The sequence below is a fragment of the Orcinus orca genome, chromosome 1, assembly GCF_937001465.1.
Source record: "Orcinus orca chromosome 1, mOrcOrc1.1, whole genome shotgun sequence".
In the NCBI taxonomy this organism is placed as follows: Eukaryota; Metazoa; Chordata; class Mammalia; order Artiodactyla; family Delphinidae; genus Orcinus; species Orcinus orca.
In genome coordinates, this window is record NC_064559.1 from 51,241,903 (window position 1) to 51,266,396 (window position 24,494).

Consider the following 24,494-nt stretch of genomic DNA (forward strand, 5'->3'; position numbering starts at 1 on the left):
TGCAACCTTAGACCAAACTAGTATGAATTAATATGAAGTCCTACCAATTAAGTTCAAAAAAAATCATCTGGAGGAGGGTAACCAGGGTGATGAGGGAAATGAAAGGCATGTAATACAAGGTTTGGTTGAAGGTTATGTGGTAGCAGTCTTGTATATTGAATGACTGCTATGAAAGCAGAATAAAGGAAGACTAGTGAATAGATTCTATATCACAGAATATAGACTATTACAAATGCAAGGTGTGAGGTTATTAGTGCCCAAATTAAGCTGGTAGAAACAGAAATACAAAGGAAGTTATAAATAAAAAGGTACTGCTGAATAAAAACCCAAGATCTTTAAATTCAAGTATTTAGAATGACAATTTTGTGGCAGGCTCTATGTTGATGGTAAAGGAATAGCAGTACACAAAAATGGAAAGATTTAATCCAGTTATGACCTAATCCTTACTCTTCAGTTTCAGAAGATCTAGCAGGGATGAGAGACTAATAAACAGCTAAACACGATGTCGTTAAGTACTAATATAAAGATATATAAAGTTGAATAGGGTATAGATAGGGAACAATGAACTCTGATAGCCAAGGAAATTGATTTTTGAGCTAGATCTTCAAGGTCTTCAAGGTCAGGTAGGTAATTTGGAGCTTTCCAGGTAGCTAATGCAGAATGATGGAACATGAAGGGCAAGGAAAAGAAATGCTGTGCTTTTAAGCATAAACTAACTGAGAGAACTCAAAGAACTACAAGGATTACATAAAATGATACAAGCAAAGTACTTAGATAAGAGACTGAAACGTAACAAACAATAAATGTTAGCTATTTTTATCAATATTATTATTCTCTTGGGAGGTGAAGGGGGCAGCAAGGGGGCGAGAGGATCATATGTATTAACCCAAAACTGGTTAAGTGACTTGATTTTTATTCCCAAAACGGTTATTTCAAAGTATAACTCATAACCATGTAATCTGAAAATCATCTTAACTTTCATGGACAAATAGGTTTTTTGTTATTTTTTTCTTTTTACTTTACTGTACACTTTACAGCAAAAAAAAATTTTTTTTCTTAATTTAAGGTAAAATAGCCCTCATTCACCAATCTGAATTCAAATCAAATCCCTTTTTAGTCCTTGTCCGTGTGTTCATATGCATATCCAAATATAGTCTTTGAGAGGTAAGATATGTTGATATAAGAGTCATATGAAGAAATTTTGAATAGTTATGGATACAGAAATGCCTTTTGAAAAATATTCAACACAAATACTTAAAACTATTAATTTCACTGTAATTCATTTATCTGACAAACATTTATCTGTGTTTACATCAGAGAAGGCAAGAATGCTTCCAACTGCAGGTGATCCCCAGGAGAACTGATATTTACACCAGATATTAAAGAACAGGCAAGAGTTGAACAAAAGAATAGAGCATGCAGTAAGTATAGATGTATACCATGCTTAAATATCCATCAGAAGATATTAACCAATTTCTAAATAAACCTCTTCTTCACAAGAAGGTCAATCAATAAAATTCACTGAGCATAGACCACTATACTAATATCGTGGAAAGAAAGAACCTTAATCATCTTTCATTCTCCCCTTTTTACCTTGCAAGAGGCTGTGGAGGTTCCGACAGAGACATGTCACTACTGGAAGATGCACTTGGGGGACGTTCCTGCACTTTGTTCTCTTTGTCAGATTCTCCAGATGGCTGATACCCTGGTCTGGTCTAAGAAAAAAGGACATCAAAGTTATCTGACTCCCATCATAAAGATATATTCAAGGAGCACATAAAATAAATATTAAGTTGCTTCAACTTTACAAAGATCACGAAATGCAGGAGCTTTTTTCTCTCAAATAAAACCAATTCAAATTTAGTTTGTCTTAAAAGCAGCCATTACAGTTAACAGCAAAATTACACCTGAAATCCAACAAAGGCACCTAACACTGCATAATTCGGAGGAAATAATACTCTTTCTAAACCTCAGTTTTTTCACCTAATAAGTGGAAATACTAGTAGTACCTACCCTTCTCAGGGCTGTGAGAATTTACTGAAACTTAAGCCTGTAAAACATTTAAAACAGTATGTGGTATATGGTACAGACTCAAATGTTATTCTTACCCTTAAAAACAACACCAAAAGTCATAAAATTAGCACACTAAAGTAGGATATTCTCTAATTTCAACACAGATAACAAACTAGGCTTTTCATTATTAATACAGTCTAACTTTGCTCAGTAATACAGTAAAAACTAGGCAAGGATATAACTAACAGCAGTGATGAGACAGATCAGTAACAATCACTCTAGGAAACTAACTGAGCACTTATTTTCAATCGTATTTATCTAGAATAAACTTCAGGAAAGGCCATCATTATTATAAATACTGTCTGAGCATATGTCTGAATATTAGGAATGGTGAGTAATTTTTTAAAAGTATAGCAAGTAAGTTTTTCCTAACCATGAATTACTTCCCTTTGTATCTCTGTCACTACTATTACCTGTGTTTCCTGCATATGTTGATGAGTTGGCTCTTCAAGCAATGACTTTTCTAGAAGCAATTTGGAGTAAGTTTCCTGCAGTCGCCTATTTGCTGATGGCTCAGAAGGAGGCACATTTTTCACTTTAGTAAAGGCTTCTTTTTGTTTCCGGTAGAGCTCCTGTAATCGTTTGTTCTTCTGTTCCGTGGCCTCCTTTTGAGCCTTCTTCTCCTCATTTTGCTTCCTCTTCCTTTCCTCCTGCTGTCTAACAATGTACTGTCGTACCTCATCTGTATCATAGTGACGCTTTTTGGAAATAACAGGGGGATCTTCATTGGCTGTTATTTTGTCAGGTTTTCTTTTTATTGGGCTATGACTCCTAGGAGCTTGTATTGATGGTGATGGCTTCTGATTCTGTAACTCTCCTGTCTCTTGCCTTGCAGCCTGAGCTGCTGAATCCAGCTGTAGGTCATCAAGAATTCCACGAATTTCAACAGGTAAAAAGTCCTTATTTAAGGCAGCATTTTCCTCCTGTTTATTATCTGGAAGAGATGGAACTAATTTCTTTACATTATTTTCTGACCGAACTCTACTTCTTGAACGTTCTGACTTTCGTGGAAGATGTCTATGTGAAACATCCAATCTGGGATCCGATTCTGCTCTTCCAATATGACCCCCTACAAAGTATGAACTGTTACTGATGTATTAAAATTCTATATTCATTCCTAAGATTTATCACACTAAGGAGAAAATTAAGAATTTCGCTTTGTCTTAAACTCAAATTCAAATATCCTATAAAGTCTCCTAAGGAATATTTTAGAAGGAAAAAAAAACAGTAAGAGAAGAATTTCAATACTCTTAGAAACTGTACTTCCTCAGCATTTTTAAAAAGTGCATCTTTTAATATTTCTGAAATAAGGACATATCTTGCTGTTGATATGAATATTTATTAATATGAACAGAGAATTACTATTTCTCTCCCATATGCATATTTAATGTTACTATTTCTCTCCCTCACCAAACCCTCAAATAGTTGTTAAGAAACTGACAATGTGGGCTTCCCTGGTGGCGCAGTGGTTGAGAGTCCGCCTGCAGTTGCAGAAGACGCGGGTTCATGCCCCAGTCTGGGAAGATCCCACATGCCGCGGAGCGGCTAGGCCCGTGAGCCATGGCCGCTGAGCCTGCGCTTCCGGAGCCTGGGCTCCTCAATGGGAGAGGCCACAACGTGAGAGGCCCACATACCGCAAAAAAAAAAAAAAAAAAACCTGACAATGTTACAGGCTGCCACAACTCTCCAATGAATAACAGAAAAAATTAAATATATAGAAAAACAATCATTTTATCATCTAAATGTGTGTTGATGTGGCTTAAATTTAGGCTAAGGACGGTGTGAGTTTATTTATAAGCTAGATGAAAGCGAACAGGAACAAACACAAAATATATATTGACTTCTATATACCAAATTGCATCTCTTACTGAATCCATTCCAGAAGCTCAAATTCAGGCAAATTTTTGCCATTGAAAAGGAAAGCGGGCTTGTAGGTATTTATATTTCATTTCCCAATATTAGTGTTCATTAGTGAAAAAGTAACTAGTTATTTCAAATGGCACTCAAGACGTTTCAAAAAGAAAACAGCAATGGACTTGAGGGTCAAACTAAAGACCTGTGGATCTAGATCAGATTTTGTCACCCACTGACTGTATACCCTTGAGAAAACTCACTTCTCTCTCAGAGCCTGTTTCCTAATCTGTCAAACAACAACAACAAAAATCCAACCTTGTGAATGTCTACCTGTGTTTATGTCTGTGGAGATAAGACAGATTGGACTTGATTCTCTAAAGGTCTAATAAGATTTGATTACATGATGCTTTGTTATTTATTCATAATGACAGCTAAATGTAATTAATATAACACAAACAGAATTCTTAATAAAGATCATCATAACATCTATATATGGAAATTATCCACAGACAAGCCCAATTTCTTCTTTTTTGAGCTACATTCACAATTATAATGCAAAGTCTTAAGAGCATTCTTAAAAGAGTATTTTCACCTCTCAAAGTACTTACACAAGCAACTTTTAATTGCTTTGCTCAACAATTTTAATGGTTGAGTAATTTAATTTACTAATTTAATTACTCACCAGATTTAGTAGTTCTTTCTCTTCCACTTCTGTCACTTGATGCTATTCTTCGCTCTTTTTGCTCTATTCTAGGTGCAGGTCCCAGAATTTTTTTTACTAATTTTTGTCCATCTCGCCAAGAAGATGTACTTATCAGATGACTGCTACCTAAAAAAAAAAAAAAAAAAAGAAATATATATATTGGATTGAATTTGCAACTTAAATTTTAGCTCTCAGAACATGAATTATGTGAATGTAAACTACACTAATTCTTACATTAAAAAAGTATAATGAAGTATTTTTCATGTGATATTAGTTGTCAGGGGCATAGTTTGAAATGAAGCACTGGGACCATTTATAACTTACAAATACTGATCTTGGATTGTATTTATCCAGTTTTGTGGTGGGCTAATTTCCATGTGTGTACTGTGCCAGTGACCAAGACAGAAAGTCATTAAACTGTATTAAAGCTGTATTAAGTTTATCTATAGTGAAAGTCCTCTTTTTCTACCAATGACTACATGAGACTATTCCAGAAAGCCAGAATTCAGAAATAACCACCCAGCATATTTGGAAGCCAACATTTATAAATAGCTACCCAGTATATTCGTGGTTGCTTGCTCTTGATTCAGAAAATTAAGCTGAAATTGAAGAGAAGCCTGCTCTCTCATTTTGCTTAAGAACATAAAGGTTTTTTTTTGCAAAATGAAACAAAAGTTTATTTTCTGCAATACTTTCTGTAAATTACAAAGGCAAAATGCTAAACTACAGCATGTAACTTTTCAATATTTAACCAGAGCACTTGTAATAAATATGCATCCTGAAACAAGATAAAAGGCTACACTTTGTCAGGCATCCTAGCCTCCGCAGAAATGCGCAGGGGCGTGAGGGGGTGGTTTTGTGTTTTCTTAAGTGCTATGAGGGAAAGTCCTTTCACATAAAGTTTCTGTATAAATAGATTGAGCAATAGATTTAAAACCTTTTAAATGTTTTAGATAGACCGATTAAGGTTAATAAAAAGGTACAAAAACATTTCTAAAGTAAATAGCACACCTTTATAATTCATGTTTTTTAATAATAGATGTTTTCATTAAATGTATACTTCCATTTAAACTTTCAAATGAAACTCTAAATGGTATTTTTTAAAATTATAAATCAATAAAATAGTATCACAGAAAGCTTGGAAAATAGAAGAAGACAGATTAAAAACCATTGCCCTTACTTAAACAAAGTACTAGTATTATTTTGTGTATTTCCTTACAGTAATTTAAAGATCAGTAGTAGGTGACTGTAGCCATTGTATCCATAAAATTTTACCTTTTTCTCTTAGCATCTTATGACAAGAATATTTGTTATTTCTTACAGAAATTATAACTTGAAGTGGCCACACAATACTCCTTCTAACAGAAACATAGTTTAACTATCTACCATTCAATATTTAGGTTACTTCTGATATTATAAAAAATTATACAGTGAACATTTTCATTTATTTTTTTTCTTTCTGTTGGATATATTACTTGGATTATTTGATCAAGGAAAATGAGCACTTTGACATATAATACTATTTTTTCTTTTTTTTAGAGAAACTATATCCATTGATATTTCAACAAGCATGGTATAAGTATGATTTTTATAAGAGTGATTTTTATTGTAAATTTACCAGCTTTGGCTATGAATATAAAAGTATTTTCTTCTAATTTAATTAGGTTTAAAGTGCTACTTCATTATTTTCATTTCCATTACATTTCTTATATTGCTTTGCATTTAAACACTTTTACATATTGATTTCAGTTTTTTTTAATGGTTTCTATTTTGTAAATGGTCTTTCACGTCATTTTTTGTTTTTTATGTTACCATCTGTTTTGAAATAATGGTCTGTTAATTTTTTTACAATCTGAAGCTAATAAATGAAAATTTTTTCTCTTGGTAAACAGCTGTATTTATTGAAATATATTTTTATGAAGTTTTATAATGAGGGCAATTTAAAGTGTTGATGATATTTGCTTTTTGAATGTCATTGTTTTATGCATTAAAAAGTAGTGTGTAGTTTTGTTATATATCTGTAAAATAGAATGTGAAACTCCCTGTAATACCATCCCCTTCAAAGGTAATCACTGTTAACTATTTGTTATAGAGCCAGGTTATAAATCCCAGGCAATCTGGATCAAGCCTGAAATGTTAATCACTATGGAACTAGGGAATTCTCTTTTTCCCCCTTTTTGATTTATTCAGAGTCCAGCCTGATCACTACTAGCATGGACTGCCAGATTTTTCTTGTGCAACATTTATTCTCTTATGAGAATGAGTGAAGGAACTTAGCTACAGTCATAAGCCATCCCTTTGTATATAAAAGTTCACTACATAAAAATCATTACCTTTAATCTGGTTAATTTCTATTAAAAATAATGATAGAAAAAAATTGGAGGGGAGCATTGTTCAGTATCATGGTGAATATATGGTTTGATGAGTATACACATACATGAAGATTTATCAAACTATACATTCTAAATATGTATAACTTACTCTATGTCAATTATACCTCAATCAAACACACATATACAAAATAATGATACATAAAATATACTGAATTTTTGCACGTGTTGAATGAGAACATTTATTTCCGTGTAGATGCCATTTCACTAATATGTAACTTTAGGATGGGCCTGATATTGAGAAAACCAACCTGTTTTGCATTCTGGACTTGATAACTGTGCTACCTTTTGGACTTTTCGTACTGGCTTGACCACTTTCTTCTCTTTACTTTTCTCAGCAGGTTTTTCTTTCATAGAGCTATCACCTGAAAAGCAGAAACATATATAGCAAATATTATAACGATTGCTACCTATCCACTCATCCTCCCCACCAGTATGAAAAATCTGTATAAAGTATATGATTCAGGCAGAGAGAGAGAAATCTTCACTGATGCTATTTCTTTGACCCAAAGGCTACAATGCCAAGTCCTCTTACAGCAAAGTCTAGAGATCACCATTACTCCACTGTTAGGTTCCAATTCTTTGTTATTTTTTTCAAGAAACCCTTGAGAAAGTCACCTCGCTTTCACAAACTAGAAGATGCTGCAACAGTAATGCTTTCCAAGCTAGATCATAGCATTTTATAGAATCTCAGAGGTGAACACTTTCACAGACTCCTTTTCATTTAAAAATTCCTACTTAACTGAGACATTCATGACCTTCTAAAGTAAAACTTTATAAAATACTCAATATTCCTACATTAGGCCCTTTTATGATTATGCTAGTGAAATATGTCAAGGTTTTTCACACACATATAAATTACTCACTAATTTTTAAATTCCAATCTGGGGAAATAAACTGAACATATAAATTTGAAAATTAATCTCAATCACAGATCTGGATAAATGTACTTTAAAATACATATAGAGCTCTGCATTCTGGGCAAAGAAAAAGTAAATGTGAGTCAAAGGCCCTGAGGCAGGAGCATACTTAGTGTCTAAGAAACAGCAAGGAAGCCAGTGTGAATGAAGTGAACAAAGAGAAGAGCAGTAAGAACTAGGGTCAAGAGACATAACCGAGGGCAAGATCATGTAGGGCTTTATAGCCCATTGTAAGAACTTCAGGTTTTACTCAAAAATAAGATAAGAAATTTTTGAGCAAAGGAGTGATATGACCTAAATTAAATTTTAACAAGGTTACTCTCACAGCTGCGATGAAAACAGACCCATTAGAAGAAGGGCAGAAGCAGGGTAACCAGTTAGAAAGCTACTGCAGTAATCCAACCAAGAGACTGATGGTGGAGGGCTTAGACCTAGGTGGTAGGGGAAAGTGGTTATATTTCAGACAATGTTAGATATAAGGTGTGAGAGAAATAGTGATCAAGGATGACTCAAGATTTGGGACCTGAACAATTAGAAAGATAAGATTAACTAAAATGGAGAGACTACCACAGGAATAAGTTTAAGGGGTGTACCATGACCCCATTTAGTTAGTTAGCTAGCTCCATTTTTGGATATATTAAGCTTAAGAAATCTATTATGCATCCAGGGGAAGGTGCAGAGTTAGCAGCTGGATATCAATCTGAGTTCAGAGAAGTCTGGCCAGAGACATAAATTTGGGAATCATCAGCAACAGAGCATATTTAAAGTCCTGAGACTAGATGAGCTTGCCGAGTTTGTATATAGATAAACAAAAAATTTAAAAAACAAAAAAGGAAAAAGAAAGGGGTGGAGGAGTAAAGAAGAGAAAAAAAAAAGAAAAGAAAAATAAAGAAAAGAGAAGCACAGATCCAAGCACTGAGACCAGGACATGCTGATGTTCAGAGATCACAGAGTTGATTAGGAAAAAAACAACTGAAAAGGAGCAGCTAGACTTAGGAGGAAAACTAAACACTTATGGTATCCTACACAGATGCCAAGTGAAGAATTTCAAGGAAGAAGTGATCAGTGATGCCCAATGATGCTGAGAGATCAAGTAGGTTGACAAATGTGAATTAAACATTGGATTTAGCAATGTGGAAGAGTGGAAGTCATTGATGACCTTGATAACAGCAGTCCACAGACATGCAGGAGCAAAAACCTAACAGAAAGGTTTCAAGAGTAAAACAGAGGAGAAAAATTGGAGACAATGAAGATAAGGCAACTTTCTGAAGTTCTGTTGTAAGTAAAAGAAGAGAAACAAGGTAGTTGCTAAAACGAGTAGGGCCAAAAGAGGGGTTCTTTTATGATGGCTGAGATAACAGCATGTTATCAAACAGTATGTTGATGGGCATGACCTCATAGAGAGGGAAAACTTGATGGTGCAAAAGAAAGAAAACAAGGCTGAAGTAATGTCCTTCAATACACAAGAGCAAATGGAATATAAAACACAAGTAGATGGGTTTGTTTGTTTAAGATAGGAGACCAGGCAGAGTTCACCCACCATATCAAAAGAGAAGGCAGATTATAATCCACAGACCTCTTTAAGAGTTTTTTGACATACGTCATTCCACTAGTCTATAATGATACTGTTCTATGAATTATATAGTTATTATTCCTATTTTACAGATGAGAAAACCAAGGAAGAGAGGTTATGTAACATAGATAGTATAAATAGCTAATATGTGGCAGAGCCAGAATTTGAACCCCTGTAAACTGATTCCAAAATCTTTGCTCTTAACTAATATATTTCCTCTCCACATGGGAAAAAATTTTTGAAAATAGTGTTCCAACAGTAACAGTAGGAAAATTGGACTGGACAGTTAATGCCACAGTATTTATTAGCAAAATCTCCACTGGGGCTTACTAGAAAATTCTCAGGCTTTAGAGTCAGAGAGACTTGGTTTTGAACCTTGGCTTCAATTCTTAACTTTATGCAACCTCGGGAAAATTACTCTTTGGGCCTACATTTCCTCAACCGTAAAACATTCAGAAGACTAAGTACCCAGTAGCATCTTGCCCAGAATCATACAAGGTGTTTAATAATAGTAACATTATGAGTATGACCTTCCTATTTCCCTCTTCCAATTTCCATAAGTTCCTCCTTCCAATCCTCTAACATTATTCCCTTCCTATAATGTTCATTTCTCTTCCTGCATTTTGCCTTCATGTTAGTTATCTTATCTGCTGCCTGCCAAATTACTGACCATTTCAAAGACCTCAGAGGTCTAGCAGAAGTGAACTTCAACTAGACTCTACTATGTTTTCTTCAGATCAGACAAGCCCAGCTCAGAAAGACCCTTAGTTTAAAAATAGCCCAGTTTCTGCCTCATCAGCTAATTTTAACCCTGGAGCAGAGCCCAGAGGCTAAAAGAGCCTTACAACTGACACCATCACTACTTTAGTATACCATGAAGTTAGAAAAGGGAAATATCTTTAGTTTGGTGACAATTTTATGTTTAAGTATTGCACGTTAGACAGTATGCATGATAAAACACTCAAAACCTAGGAACACTCTACACGCACCTGCAAAGTGAAGTGCTAAGTCACGATACAGTTCTCTACTCATGTTTTGAAACTCAGCCTCCTGCCATACTTTCCCATCAGGTGTTCGAATCTTGGTCTCTGAAGGATTGAAGCCTAATATATAACCAACAATACAGAACATTCTTATTAAAGTTGCATTAAAAGTTTTGTTATATTCTTTTATAAGTGAGATAAAATTAATAAACTATAAAATTCACTCTTTTAAAGTGTACAACTCCCTGGTTTTTAGGATATTCAGAAAGTTATACAACTATCACCACTATCTAATTCCAGAGCATTTCATCACCCTGCAAAGTAACCCTGTGCCCATTAGCAGTCACTCCCCACACCATTCCCTCTATTCCCTGGCAACAACTAATCTATTTTCTATCTTTATGGACTTGCTTGTTCTGGACATTTCATAAAAATAGAATCACACAATATGTGGTCTTTTGTGTCTAGCTTCTTTTACTTAGCATTTTGTTTTCAAAGCTCATCCACCTTATAACACATATAGAAGCTTTATTTATTTTATTGTTGAATGATATTCCATTGTACAGACATACCAACATTTGCTTATCCATTCATCAGCTGATGAAAATTTGGGTTGTTTCTACTTTTCAGCTATTATGAATAATGTTGCTATAAACATTAATGCATGTGTGTGTGTATGTATATGTTTTCAATTCCCTTGGGTATTATACCTAGGAGTGGAATTTCTGGGTCATATAGTAACTATGTTGAACTTTTTGAGGAACTGCCAAACTGCTTTCTAAAGCAGCTGCACCATTTTACATTCTCACTAGCAATGTATGAGGGTTCCAATTTCTCCATATCCTCACCAACACTTGTTATTGTCTGTCTTTTTTATTATAGCCACCCTAGAAGGTGTGAAATGGTATCTCACCGTGGTTTTGATTTATGTATCCCTAATAACTAATGATGTTGAAAAGGTTTATAAGCTTTCAAAAGAAGAATGCATCATTAGCTACCACATAATATGTTAACAAATACTGTTTGGAAGAACTAAGCTTCAGTGAGACAAAGCAATATACATTTGTTCAAAAAGACTAGAAATGGAGATGCACTAAATTAAATGATTAAAAAATGGCAATCATAAATTATGGATATCAGAGCTACAAACTACCCTACTCAAGACTAAAAGACAGACAATGCTACTCATTCTCCTTTTCTTTGAATACAGGCATTAATTGCTAACATCTGTCTGATTTTGCCTATGGCTGAACAAATGGACAAGCTGCTGTCTACACAGGCAAAATGCAGCCGAAGTGTGGAAAACAGTTCTTTAAAACATACCTGTTCAATTTCTCAACAAACATTACACATGTGCTATTTCCTAGAAATCATTCTAATTTCCTACTTCAAATTTATCACTACTCTTTTAAGAAATATACAGAACTTAGAATGTTATTTTGCAAAAAAATAATAAAGTATCGAATATGGATGATTAACCAGAGTAGTAAAAAGATTTATATTTTCAAATGGGCTCCACTCACCAAAGAATCGCCATTAAATATTTTGTAAAATTAAATCAATATAAAGAATGGAGTCAAAAATTGGTAAAAGTACTTTAGAAGTGTTAGATAAAATGTACTGGTAAATTAATTACATGTCTAATAAAAAATAATCTATTCAGCTCTTAGGAACAACAGCATAAGCTTTATTTTACCTGACATTTGTAGCATGGGGCACACACAATTATGCCTATAGCTATATAAGGAAAATGTTTATAAACATAGTGTTCAGTCTATTGCAAACCACAGTTTGTAACAAGAAAGTGTGGCAATTCCTTGTAAAGCTACCTCCCTCCCAACATTTCTCACCCTCATTCCATCTCTCTATATTCAACCCTATCATTTTTTCTTCTCTCCTCTTTAGGAAACATTTATTTCTATGGGAGCCTTTCTTTATATTTGATCTTTACTAACAAGTTAACTTTAAGAAGCTTTCAATATCTACATCAGTTTCTCTTTCTGTTTCCCAGTTTTTATTTCCATTCTCTTTGTGCACATTTTTTCTTACTAGTTGAATTTACTGAATAGAATAAAATTATACTGTGCATTTACTTGTGTCCAAGACACTGTACTAAGCTCTAAATAAAATACAGATGACCAAAATAGGCTCTTAACCTTCTTGGGCATTTAAACCAGAAAGAAAAAGATATGCAAACCACTAAGTATAAGGAAGAATCACATAAACGCCACTGTGTTCACTACTTCAAACTTTAAACATACACACACAAAAATGTAAAAACAAAGTTTAGAAGGGGTTTCATATGCTAACAACTGTATAAAAAGAGAAAGAGGGGCTTCCCAGGTGGCACAGTGGTTGAGAGTCCGCCTGCCGATGCAGGGGAAGTGGGTTTGTGCCCCGGTCCGGGAGGATCCCACATGCCGCAGAGCGGCTAGGCCCGTGAGCCACGGCCACTGAGCCTGCGCATCTGGAGCCTGTGCTCCGCAACGAGAGAGGTCACAATAGTAAGAGGCCCGCGTACCGCAAAAAAAAAAAAAAAGAGAGAAAGAAAACACACACACACACCCTCTCTCTCTCATTTGTAAATGAGAAAATTATCTCTGGAGTGATACACAAATTGTTAACACAAGTAACCTCCAGAAAGGGGACCAGGTGGTTGGAGCACCAGAGTGATAGAGCTTTTCAATGTACATCCTTTTCATCTTTCGAATTGTGAACCAAGTGAATTTATTATGTATTTGAACAAGTGAAATTAAAATGTCACTTTAGAATACAGTATATTAAGAGGGTTTTAATTTACACCAACAAAAAGTTGGCAGAAAACCGTTGGAAAAAATAAATCCATTGCTCAGGACACTGGAAACCATATTCTGTTACGATTTCTGAAATGTATACTACATGTCATTAGCCTCCCAAAAGTTGTATTCGTAATATATTTTAATATGAAAATTAACATGTTAAAAATTAGTAAGTAAAAGGAATACACGAAATCCAGTCACAACTCAAAGGAAGTTATACTTAAGATTTTCACTCTGGTTATTTAAGGTTGTTTTTTTTAACTTTTAGATTTTTATAAATTATTAAATAAAATATAGATTCAAATCAACGATCTTGACTTTGCCTTAGTGGAATAACTTTTGGAATTTCAGAACTTTGACTTCTAGAATGAACAAACCTTAAAGGTACAATCTGTATTTAATGGGTCTGATATAAGTATAGCCAAAGTTTTGGATAATCACTATCTCAGAACCAACAAGAACATTCTGACCCCACCATTTGCTATGTGCTCTGTCAACAGTGTGGACAATTATTACTACATGGCACACAAACTACTAGAAGGATAAGAAAGAATTTTACTAAGGGAACTACCCACTATTTTATCACAAATTATGTAGAATAAAATGCTAATTACCTATCTTTTATCTAATTCACAATGAATAGCACTAGCAAAACATAATAAACAACACAAAAAACTGGTAATTGCTCAAACTTTATATAGTTAAATTTGTTCTGTTAAAATTAACAGAAGAAACAAATCTTGGCTATATTTTGATCTTCATACATTTATCCAAACTAAAAACTGAACTTGAAAAAATATCACAAAAGAAAGGCCAGAATGGCAAGAATTTTAGGACAAAAGTCTAACACTGAATAACCTCATCAATGAATCAACTCTTTATTAAAAATTTTATATGGGTGACCCTGTGAAAATAGTTTCAGGAGCAAAAAAATGCAAACTCCTAAAAACCACCATATATAAAAACTTGAGTTGGGCCAAAACCAGATATGCTCTCTGAAAAGCATCTTCTCAGTGGAAATCTGATTTAAATATTGTTTTCTTAAACATGGAGAAAACCCCTGTCAAAATTCGAAGGTTTACGTAACAACAGGGTCCAAATGTCAGTGGCAAAATATTCTATAACCAAGTATTAACTGGCACTGACTGAATTATCTTTCGAACATTACTTTTGAAAGAATTCCTAATAACAATCCAAATACAATGGCAGAATAAGAGCAATATTCTTTCAGTTCTCTGAAAATTGTACTAATTTTTATTTTCTCTTTTGTTTAACTTATTAAATGTTCATATAGTGGTTCTCAAACTATAAGAACGTCGAGGGCCTTGTTAAAAATTCCAGTTCTGGACCCCATGTCCAGAAATTCTGATTTAGATCCAGTGTAGGATCCAGGAATCTGCATTTTTAGCATGCATCCTGAATTAATTTTTTAAGGCATTAGATTTGAGAATCACACCCTGTTCTAAAGATGGTCCTCTCTACTCAAATACATCCAAGGGAGAAAGGGAGACAAGGAGGCAGCAAGACAGAAAAAGACACAAAGACTGATTACAAACCTTTATATGTTGGAGCAGGTGGTGCTGTTGCCACTTTCCTGACCTTTGCTGTCACTGAGCTATCAACATTAACAACCATTACTGGATGCTCAATATGACCCAGATTCTGGCCCTGGTCATTTGTTTCTTCTGAGTGTTCCCACTGTTTCCTAATCCGCTCCTTGAGTTTTTCCAATTTAACATCATGTTGTCGCCGCTTTAGGATATCTAATCTTTGGGAATTACAGGTACTAGTAGAAGACGGAGAAGAATCAGTTAACCGTAACACTTTTGAATCAACATCACGGCCCATGTTACACACAGAAGCCTTCAAAGTGTTCTCATTTCCTTTTGCTCTATTAGGCTTTTCTTCATCACTTCTCATAGGAGCTGCCATCTTAATCAAACATTCAGAATTTTGCAATGCATCAATTGTTGGTCGATCATTTAAAAATCTAACAACTGTATCATTGACGACAGATGATTGGGAGCTCTCAAAATCACAGCAATGTATATTCCGATCTTCCTGACTGCATATCATCCGGTTCCCACTCTCAGGCTTCTCTTCATTAACATCCACACAATATATATGCTTTGACTCTAAATGGCTGGGACTTATGTTGGACGGTGTACCATGGACTTCCCTGTTATTAAAAAATAATTAGCTTTGAATAAAGAGTACAAAAACCAGTCATACAAACTGAATAGAGAACTCTAAGCTAACATTAGAGACCCCAAAATCCCAGAAGTTCCAGTAAGTTTAAAAAAACAAAATAACCATTACTACTATTAAAATTCAGGGCTTCCCTGGTGGCGCAGTGGTTGAGAGTCCGCCTGCCGATGCAGGGGACATGGGTTTGTGCCCCGGTCCGGGAAGATCCCACGTGCCGCGGAGCGGCTATGCCCGTGAGCCATGGCCGCTGAGCCTGCGCATTCGGAGCCTGTACTCCACAACAGGAGAGGCCACAACAGTGAGAGGCCCGCGTACCGCAAAAAAAAAACAAACAATCAATGCTCAATGCCTCCTGTGTATCAAAGTTTAGATTATGGCAAATAATCTAAATCATAATCTGCATATTATAAAATAAGAAATATGCAAAAGATACAGAGAGAGATTTCCTTAAGAACCCCAGAAAACAGGATTACAATCTGACTTTGCATATTCACTGGACACTATTACCAAAATGTACATTTTACTTCTCCATGAAATCTTAAGAACTAGGAAAAAAAGTTCTCAAATTCTGACATTTCATATGTATAACTTCTAAATAATGTACCATATTAGCAAATAGATTGGAAGTTGAAATAAAGTGGAAGTGCAGTAAATATTTTCCTCCAAATGAATGTGGTTAGTAAAGTTTAACCTCTCTGAAACACAGACAACTTTTCTGGCAGCTTCAAATTATGTAAAGCATATCTAGAAACACCAGAATAAGCAAAGAAGACTGGACACAGCCAAAGTACATATCACAAAGTCCATGTTCTCTACTCATAAAAACACTAGCAAAAGTATTCCTTCACGAACTATTTTTATTTTACATATCATTCTAATAAGTTATATTTTAGGAACAGAGCAGTTAATTAAAAGGGAGGTTAATGAAGACAAGCCTCAGCAGTAGGAAGAATACATGAAAAACTACCCAACAGGGACTTCCCTGGTGGTGCAGTGGTTAAGAATCTGTCTGCCAATGCAGGGGACACGGGTTCGATCTATGGTCTGGGAAGATCCCACATGCCGCGGAGCAACTAAGCCCATGTGCCACAGCTACTGAGCCTACACTCTAGAGCCCGTGAGCCACAACTACTGAGCCTGCGTGCCACAACTACTGAAGCCCGCACGCCCTAGAGCCCGCACACTGCAACTACTGAGCCTGCGCACCACAACTACTGAGCTCACGCTTCTCAACTACTGAAGCCCACACCCTCTAGGGCCTGGATGCTGCAACTACTGAGACCTGCGCGCCTAGAGCCTGTGCTCCGCAACATGAGAAGACACCGCAATGAGAAGCCTGAGCACCTCAATGAAGAGTAGTCCGTGCTCACCACAACTAGAGAAAGCCCGTGCACAGCAACGAAGATCCAACACAGCCAAAAAATAAATAAATAAATAAAAATTTTTTTAAAAAGAAAAGAAAAATAAAAACTACCCAACAAAGTTATAAAAGCAGATAAACCACCATCTGAACCTGCAAGGTCTGAAAGAGTAGCATTTACCACATGTGGCAACTGAGCACTTGAATGTGGTTAGTCCAAACTGAGATGTGCTATAATGTAAATTACATACCAGATTTAAACATTTAAAACAAAAAAGAATGTAAAACATCTTTGTGTGTGTGTATGTGACTACTAAAAATCTTTAAATTACATATGTGTGGTTCACATTAATGGTTCCATTGTAAGTACTGATCTAAATGTTTCATGTACAGGCATAAAACTCTAAATGCCACAAAAATTCTTAGAGTCATGACTCTATTACAGCATAATATGGTAATTTTGTATCTATTGTGAGTGCACAGTGTGTGCATTTTTCTAAGGAGATAGTCCACAGTTTTCATCACATTCTCACTGGGGTCCATGACCCAAAAAACATTAGACCCTGTTCTGAATGGCTGACTATTAAACAAGATGGGGGCTGAGAACTGAGTTCTGTAGCTTCTCTCTGTAGAGATCAAGACTAAATTCAATTATTTTCACTATCTTGACCAGACTGCAACAATTCACAGGTCTAAAATTAGCACATGTAGAGAATAAAATAAAGCATAAAATGGTAGGTTATCTACCATGCTTCAATCTTAAAAAGAACAACTCACCAAAAAAAAAAAAAAAGTAATTTCACACAGTCTTTCAATCACTACTCATTAAATAGTCACTATACAGTTCTTTCAACTTTTCTATGAATATGAAAATTTTCATAATAAAATGTTGGAAAAAATATATAGAATACTTAGTAAATAACAGGCATTAAGATAATGCTTTGAGAATAAGACAGATTTACAGTCTTAAACTAATGTAATGGGTAGATATGGAATCAAAATATAATGCCAACATGAAAGTGCTCTTTCAGAGGAAGAGGAAGCACAGAGGAAGGGTTAAATAAGCTGGAGAATGAACTGGGGTAGAAACAGATCTGGCAATGTTTCATACAGTAGGTGATAAAAGAAACTGAATAATTCATTTGTAGGAAACATATTTATTACAGTGGCAGTGGTCTGGAGCAAATATTACTACTTCTTCTCCCCAAATATTCCATCTGTAAAAGAACAGAAAGTCAGCATTTCATAATATAAAAGATTTTGCTTTACCTTTTTGGGAAATGAAAAAGGTAATAATACTAGATCCAGAGTGCTATGAAAAACTGAGAAAATAAACTATACTCTTACTATAAATACTACAGATTAACTCTATTTGATAATTTTTAAAAAACAAAACAAACAAACAAAAAAACACTAACCTGTAAGAAACTAAAGGTTCACGAAATTCCACACGATTAATTTTCTTTACGTTACTCTCCAGGGTGGTAGCTCTGAGAGGACTACGAGATTTCTCTTTTCGTGATTTAGAAGATTTGGAGGTTGGAGCATTAACCCAAGAATCATCCAGGTATCTACCATCTGAAGAAAAAGGAAATCTATGAGAACATATGATATAAAATACGACTGTTTCTGAATGCAGCTAGTATTTAAGAAAATAACTTAGGTACCTATTATTTCTGAAATCCCTGGTTGGATATTATATAAGTAGATGGGAAAAATTCAGGTTAAATTATTACAGTAACTCAACTTATAGAGAAAGACTATATTCTGAGCAAACAATGCAAAATAAAATTCTACATAAAAAATTCCTTTTTGTCAAAAGTTCTGACCCAAAAAAAAAGAAGTATCAGATAAAACCCAAGACTCACAGATTAATAAAAAAGAATCACAGTATCGGTGGAAAGTACTAACCTGCAGGTTTATTCCACTAATTATGCAACCACAGAATTAAATATATGAAAGGTAACCAAAGAAAATATTTACACTGTGTCAATTTATGATAGTATCTCTAAGACAGAATTTTGATTTTAAACCCCAACAAAAAAATATAAATCTTAAGTCAACTAAATTTCAAAGTGATATACCTGTGAATTAAAAAAAAAAAAAGACATTATAACCCTAAAGGCTCAAAATCAAATTCTCATTAACAACATATGAAAACTCACTATCAAAGGTGATGCAGTGGTGCTAAGTCCCTGATCAAAAGATGGTGAAAATGTCATCTACAGTCACTGAATACAAGGCTGCTTCATAACTACTCAGTACCAAAGGAAAAAAACCTAAATGCTGATGAGGTATATAGTCTCTGACAAAAGAACAAGGAAATACATGGGACTATAAGAAGAAATTAAGTTGAAATAAAACATCAAAATTCATATTTAATGTATTTATATCTTTGGAATTAACCTCATACATACCTTTTCTACTTATTTTTCTGGTAGCACTTGTAGAAGATTTCTTGGTATCCATGACAGAATCAAACACAGCTGTACTTGTAGGGGCTACTTCCAATTTGTTTTCAATGTGTCTCAGCTAAAGTTTAAACACCATCAAAACAAACAGGTTAATCCTATTAATTAACCAGCTACCATCAATTTAATTAGTTATTTAAAACTATATTGTCCAACACCTTTCTCCAAAGTAGAAAAAACTTAGGAATGCTTTATTTTAATTTAAAAAAATAGTTTTCCCATTATTTACTACTTAAGCTCTACTAACAACTGGCTCAATGCTGCCCAAATCTGGACAAGAAAAATCAAAAAGTCTGTAGAACATCAAGGAGTTTCTATTTGTCCTGCTGACCTATTTTTTTAATCACTGAGTTTTTTAAAAGCAGTAAATTTTCTGACATTGTATGTTGCATATCATTAAGCTACATATTTGTGCATTTCTATATATTTTATGCATTTTACATGCAAAAATTAGGAAAAAACAATTCAGCTAAACTAAAATTTAGGACTATTCAAATAGCCACAACTTTTTTTTGGCTGCGTTGGTTCTTCATTGCTGCGCGCGGCCTTTCTCTAGTTGAAGCGAGCAGGGGCCACTCTTCGTTGTGGTACACGGGCTTCTCACTGCAGTGGCTTCTCTTGTTGCAGAGCACGGGCTCTAGGCTCACGGGTTTCAGTAGTTGTGGCTTGCAGGCTCTAGAGCGCAGGCTCAATAGTTGTGGTGCACGGGCTTAGTTGCTCCGCAGCATGTGGGATCTTCCCAGACGAGGGCTTGAACCCGTGTCCCCTTCATTGGCAGGTGGATTGTTAACCACTGTGCAACCAGAGAAGCCCACCACAATTTTTTATAGTTTTATATCTACAGAATAAGTTTCACAATAAGGACAAAATTCACAAGATAGAATTCAAGTTTCCATACGCTTTACAATTTAAGTCGACTTTTTTTCTTTTTTTTTTTAAGTCGACTTTTGATATTACCACCAATGATTTTAAATAGCATTTTCCCCGCACATGCTTACAGGAGAAAACTTGAAAAAAACAGAAAATAGAAAAAAATAAAATTAAAATCATCAAAATTCCACCACACAGAGATAGAAACGTTGTGTAAAATTCTGATTTATCTTCTTTCAGATTTTTGCAGTGCAATGTACTCACAAGATTGGAATAATCCTTTATATATTAATAGTTCTGTATCAGACGTTTTCCCCCATTTATATTATGAACCACTTATCCCTAAAAATTCTTTTTAAAAGCCCAATAATTTTTTTGGAAAACAACTATTAACAGTTCATCTCTAAATTAGTTTAGCTCTAAATTAAACTGGGGATAGAAACTATTCCTATGTTATAGATGTACAATACTCAAGTAGAAGAGAGAGAATATATACTGATTGCTGTATTCACGGGGCCAAAATTTGACTCTGCATTATGACCAAACCTAGGTTATAGTACCTTTTCCAGATTGATTTTCAAACCAGTTCAAAAGATTAGGGGACAGAAAACACCATATTCAGACAGTAAAGAAATAGATAATTCGAACTCAGGTAGAATACAAAAGAAAACAAACAAAATATATATTAGAAGAGTAATTTGCCTAGAGAGCAGATGAAAAAGAAAAAAGGAAAAGGTCTCTCTTTGAAGAAGCTATGTATCGCTTGCCAAATTTGGATTTCTAAACTCCAGACAAGATTGGACAGAACATAAATGAGAACATTTGCCCATAATCATGCTTCTTCAGCAGTGCTAAGAGAAAACAGACTGCTATTGCCACAAAAAAAGAGGAGGTAACCCACAGTCCACTCAAGGAAAAGCTGTTCCTTTCATTTCCTGACTCTGAGCCTTTTACATAGACAAAGCCCCACCTTCTAAAATACATTCTATGTTTTAAATCTTCATCTCAACATACCAATTGAGCAAATTTATTAAAGCAGAATAAACAGTACAAATTATCTTAATCTTTTATATGCCATAGTGTTAATGTTTCTGATACTTAGTGTCTTAATTATTGCTTTACTGTCTAATAGTTGTCATTAATGTTCATTTTGTAACATATAGATAACTTCTTACAGAAATGTTTAACCTTATTTTCTTATCAAAAAAGCACTACAGGAAAAAATTGTAATCTATTCAATCATAACAGGCAATCAATTTTAGACTAGAAAGAAATAAATGGAACCTATAATTACTTACAGCAGCCTTGGTCTGAGAAAGTGCATCCCATGGTGTGGTTATATCTGCTGGGGAATATTGATATTTACTGAATTAGAATCTCTGAAGTGTACCTTGGAATCTGCATTTTAATAGGTCCCAAATGCACTCAAAAGTTTGAGAATCACTTTATTAGGCAGAACTATTCCCCAGCAAGTGCTTTATTATATTGAGCCAAAACATGATTCCTCTCCCATCCTCTAAAGCCAAGCTTCCCAATATAAGGTTTAGTTGTATTAGACACTGATCCCACTAGTCCTTAGGGCAACTGGACTAACACGCCCCCGCCACCTACACTCCATCAGACATCTCTAACAATAAGCAGTATCCTCAGTTTATCCCAATGAGCTGAACAAATACAAAATATAGTATTGTACTGCATTTCATATTATGATATGAAAAGATTGGAAAACTACTCCAGACTTCAATCTACTAGTAGAAACAAGGTAACATCTATTTAGTCTTTCAGATAACAGCCCTTCAAAGAGTTTAAGTCTATATATTTCCCTTGAGTCATCCTTCTCCAGGATAACTATTTTCATCTCCTCCAAATGCCCCTCATGTGACGTGATATCCAGATCCCTCACAAACCCAATAATCTTGCTCCAGATATACTCCAGTTTGTCAACGTCCCTCAAAAAATGTCATGCCCTAAATTAAAGTTACCCTCAATGCATCATTTAAAAAAAAAAAAGAGTTCAATGAGACTATTATTTTTGTTATCTGTGCACTACAAGTCTATAACTATATTGGGAGCTGTATGATATTTATTAACATTAAGTCAGAATTTGTAAGATATTGTATATAACTAATTTTACATATACTGATTCATTTTTAAAAAGGATGTTTTCCCTTACAAAACAGTTTACTATTGGGTGCCTTTGAATATAAAGTATCTTGTATATTTAAAACAAAATTGAATTTTAAAAATTATTTATCCACTTGTTATAAAACAAAGCATAAGGATAATTTTCATTTACTGAATAGCCCAGAATTTTAGGCACATGACCTAAACAAATCATTAAGTTCAGTTTCAAAAAAAAACAAATCATACCTTGAACAGTATCCGTGCTTTGAGAGTTCCTTGGATTTGGTAAAGGCACCTCTTTTGATTTGCTGCTCCTCATCCTGCCAATTTACCTGCAATCACATCATCAGCATTCACTGAAAATCAGTATTATAATATTAGTAAAGAAAATGCCCTATCTTGCCTTTCATGAAAGTCAGAAAAGAATTTTGTCATCTCTTAAAGTTATATCTGTATTCTCTTAAGAGTTCCTGATAATCTAACAACTTTATTTTTGCTTGGAAAACTAAACCATTAAAAATTATATCATGGGCTTCCCTGGTGACCCAGTGGTTAGGGATCTGCCTGCCAATGCAGGGGACATGGATTCGAGCCCTGGTCCGGGAAGATCCCACACGGCACAGAGCAATTTAGCCCACGTGCCACAACTACTGAGCCTGCACTCTAGAGGTCTCAAGCCACAACTACTGAGCCTGCGTGCCACAACTACTGAAGCCTGTGCGCCTAGAGCCTGTGCTCCTCAACAAGAGAAGCCACCGCAACGAGAAGCCTGTGCACCACAACGAAGAGTAGCCCCCGCTCACTGCAACTAGAGAAAGCCTGCACACAATAATGAAGACCCAACACAGCCAAAAATAAATAAATATTTTTTTTAAATTAAAAAAAAAAAGAATCCGCCTGCCAATGCAGGGAACATGGGTTTGAGCCCTGGTCCAGGAAGATCCCACATGCCGTGGAGCAACTAAGCCCATGCGCCACAACTACTGAGCCCGCATGCCACAACTACTGAAGCCTGTGTGCCTAGAGCCTGTGCTCCACAACAAGAGAAGCCACCGCAATGAGAAGCCTGCGCACTGCAACAAAGACTAGCCCTCACTCACCGCAACTAGAGAAAGCCTGTGCATAGCAACGAAGAACCAATGCAGCCAAAAATAGATACATAAATAAAATATAAATAAATTTTAAAAACAAAGGAGAGGAGCTTAATTTTCCTCTTGTTGAATGTAAGCTGGACTTAGTGGTTCACTTTTAACAAATCAAATGTGGTGGAAGTGACAGTGTGACTTTCAAGACTAAGTCATAAAAGGCATTGCTTGTTCTCTCTCCCTCTCTCTTAAGGATCCAGCTGCCATGTCATGAGGACAGTCAAGCAGCCCTATGAAGAGGTCCATGTGGCAAAAAAACTGAGGCTTCCTGCCTACAGCCATATGAGTGAACTATCCTGGAAGTGGAGTTAGCCAGCAAGAGATCATCAATACAGTATTATGTCTCATTTTCTCTATTATAAATAACACTGAAATGAACATATTTGTGTACATTAATGCTTATTTGGATCACTTATCTAAAACAGGATCTACAAAGTGTGCTAAAACTGAACTAAAGAATGTACAGAACATGCTACTCTAGAGATCCAATGTTGAACTGTTTTCCAATTTACAATAACATGAACCCAACAGTTTCATTAATATATTTCAATATTAACTATGCTTTTTACTTTTGCTGATTACTAAGGAATATTAATTATATTCCTATTAGGGAAGAATATGGTTGCTTTAAGTTGAATTTAGTAGATTGCTAGCAGGACTAAACATTCCGCCATAGATCTTAATCTAAGTTCTTCATCTGTGAATTATCTTTTCTTGTCCTTTGCCCACCTACCTACGAGGATATTAAAGTTTTTCTTAATTTGCTGAGTTCTTACATTATAAATATATTAAACCTTTGTCATATTTGATAAAAATAATTTTCTTCAATGGCAGTTCAATATGGTGAATATTAAAGACCCTAATTTAATTTAAGAAAAGGAAAAGCCTACCTACTAAGTCCAAACACATAAAACTAAAGGTATAATTAATTTTAAGGGAGTTATTTTCTCCTTTAGTAAACAATCCTGGTTTATAAATTTCTCAGAAAAAATTTTCAAAAATGTTCTAAAATACAAATTTTC

General features: G+C 34.9%; 1 protein-coding gene across 1 annotated transcript in view; it reads right to left on the bottom strand.

Annotated features, from left to right (window-relative positions):
* CEP350 (centrosomal protein 350) overlaps nucleotides 1-24,494 on the bottom strand; it is a 140,013-nt gene that overhangs the window by 103,404 nt on the left and 12,115 nt on the right. Inside the window, exons 2-11 of the mRNA XM_049700523.1 lie at nucleotides 22,574-22,659; nucleotides 21,502-21,548; nucleotides 19,280-19,394; nucleotides 18,281-18,440; nucleotides 14,851-15,473; nucleotides 10,503-10,616; nucleotides 7,272-7,385; nucleotides 4,610-4,756; nucleotides 2,487-3,142; nucleotides 1,594-1,715 (exon numbers count right to left, since the gene is read on the bottom strand). Of these exons, the coding sequence (XP_049556480.1) occupies nucleotides 1,594-1,715; nucleotides 2,487-3,142; nucleotides 4,610-4,756; nucleotides 7,272-7,385; nucleotides 10,503-10,616; nucleotides 14,851-15,473; nucleotides 18,281-18,440; nucleotides 19,280-19,394; nucleotides 21,502-21,548; nucleotides 22,574-22,646 (2,171 nt within the window). The 5' untranslated portion in view covers nucleotides 22,647-22,659. The remainder of the gene's footprint in view (nucleotides 1-1,593; nucleotides 1,716-2,486; nucleotides 3,143-4,609; nucleotides 4,757-7,271; nucleotides 7,386-10,502; nucleotides 10,617-14,850; nucleotides 15,474-18,280; nucleotides 18,441-19,279; nucleotides 19,395-21,501; nucleotides 21,549-22,573; nucleotides 22,660-24,494) is intronic.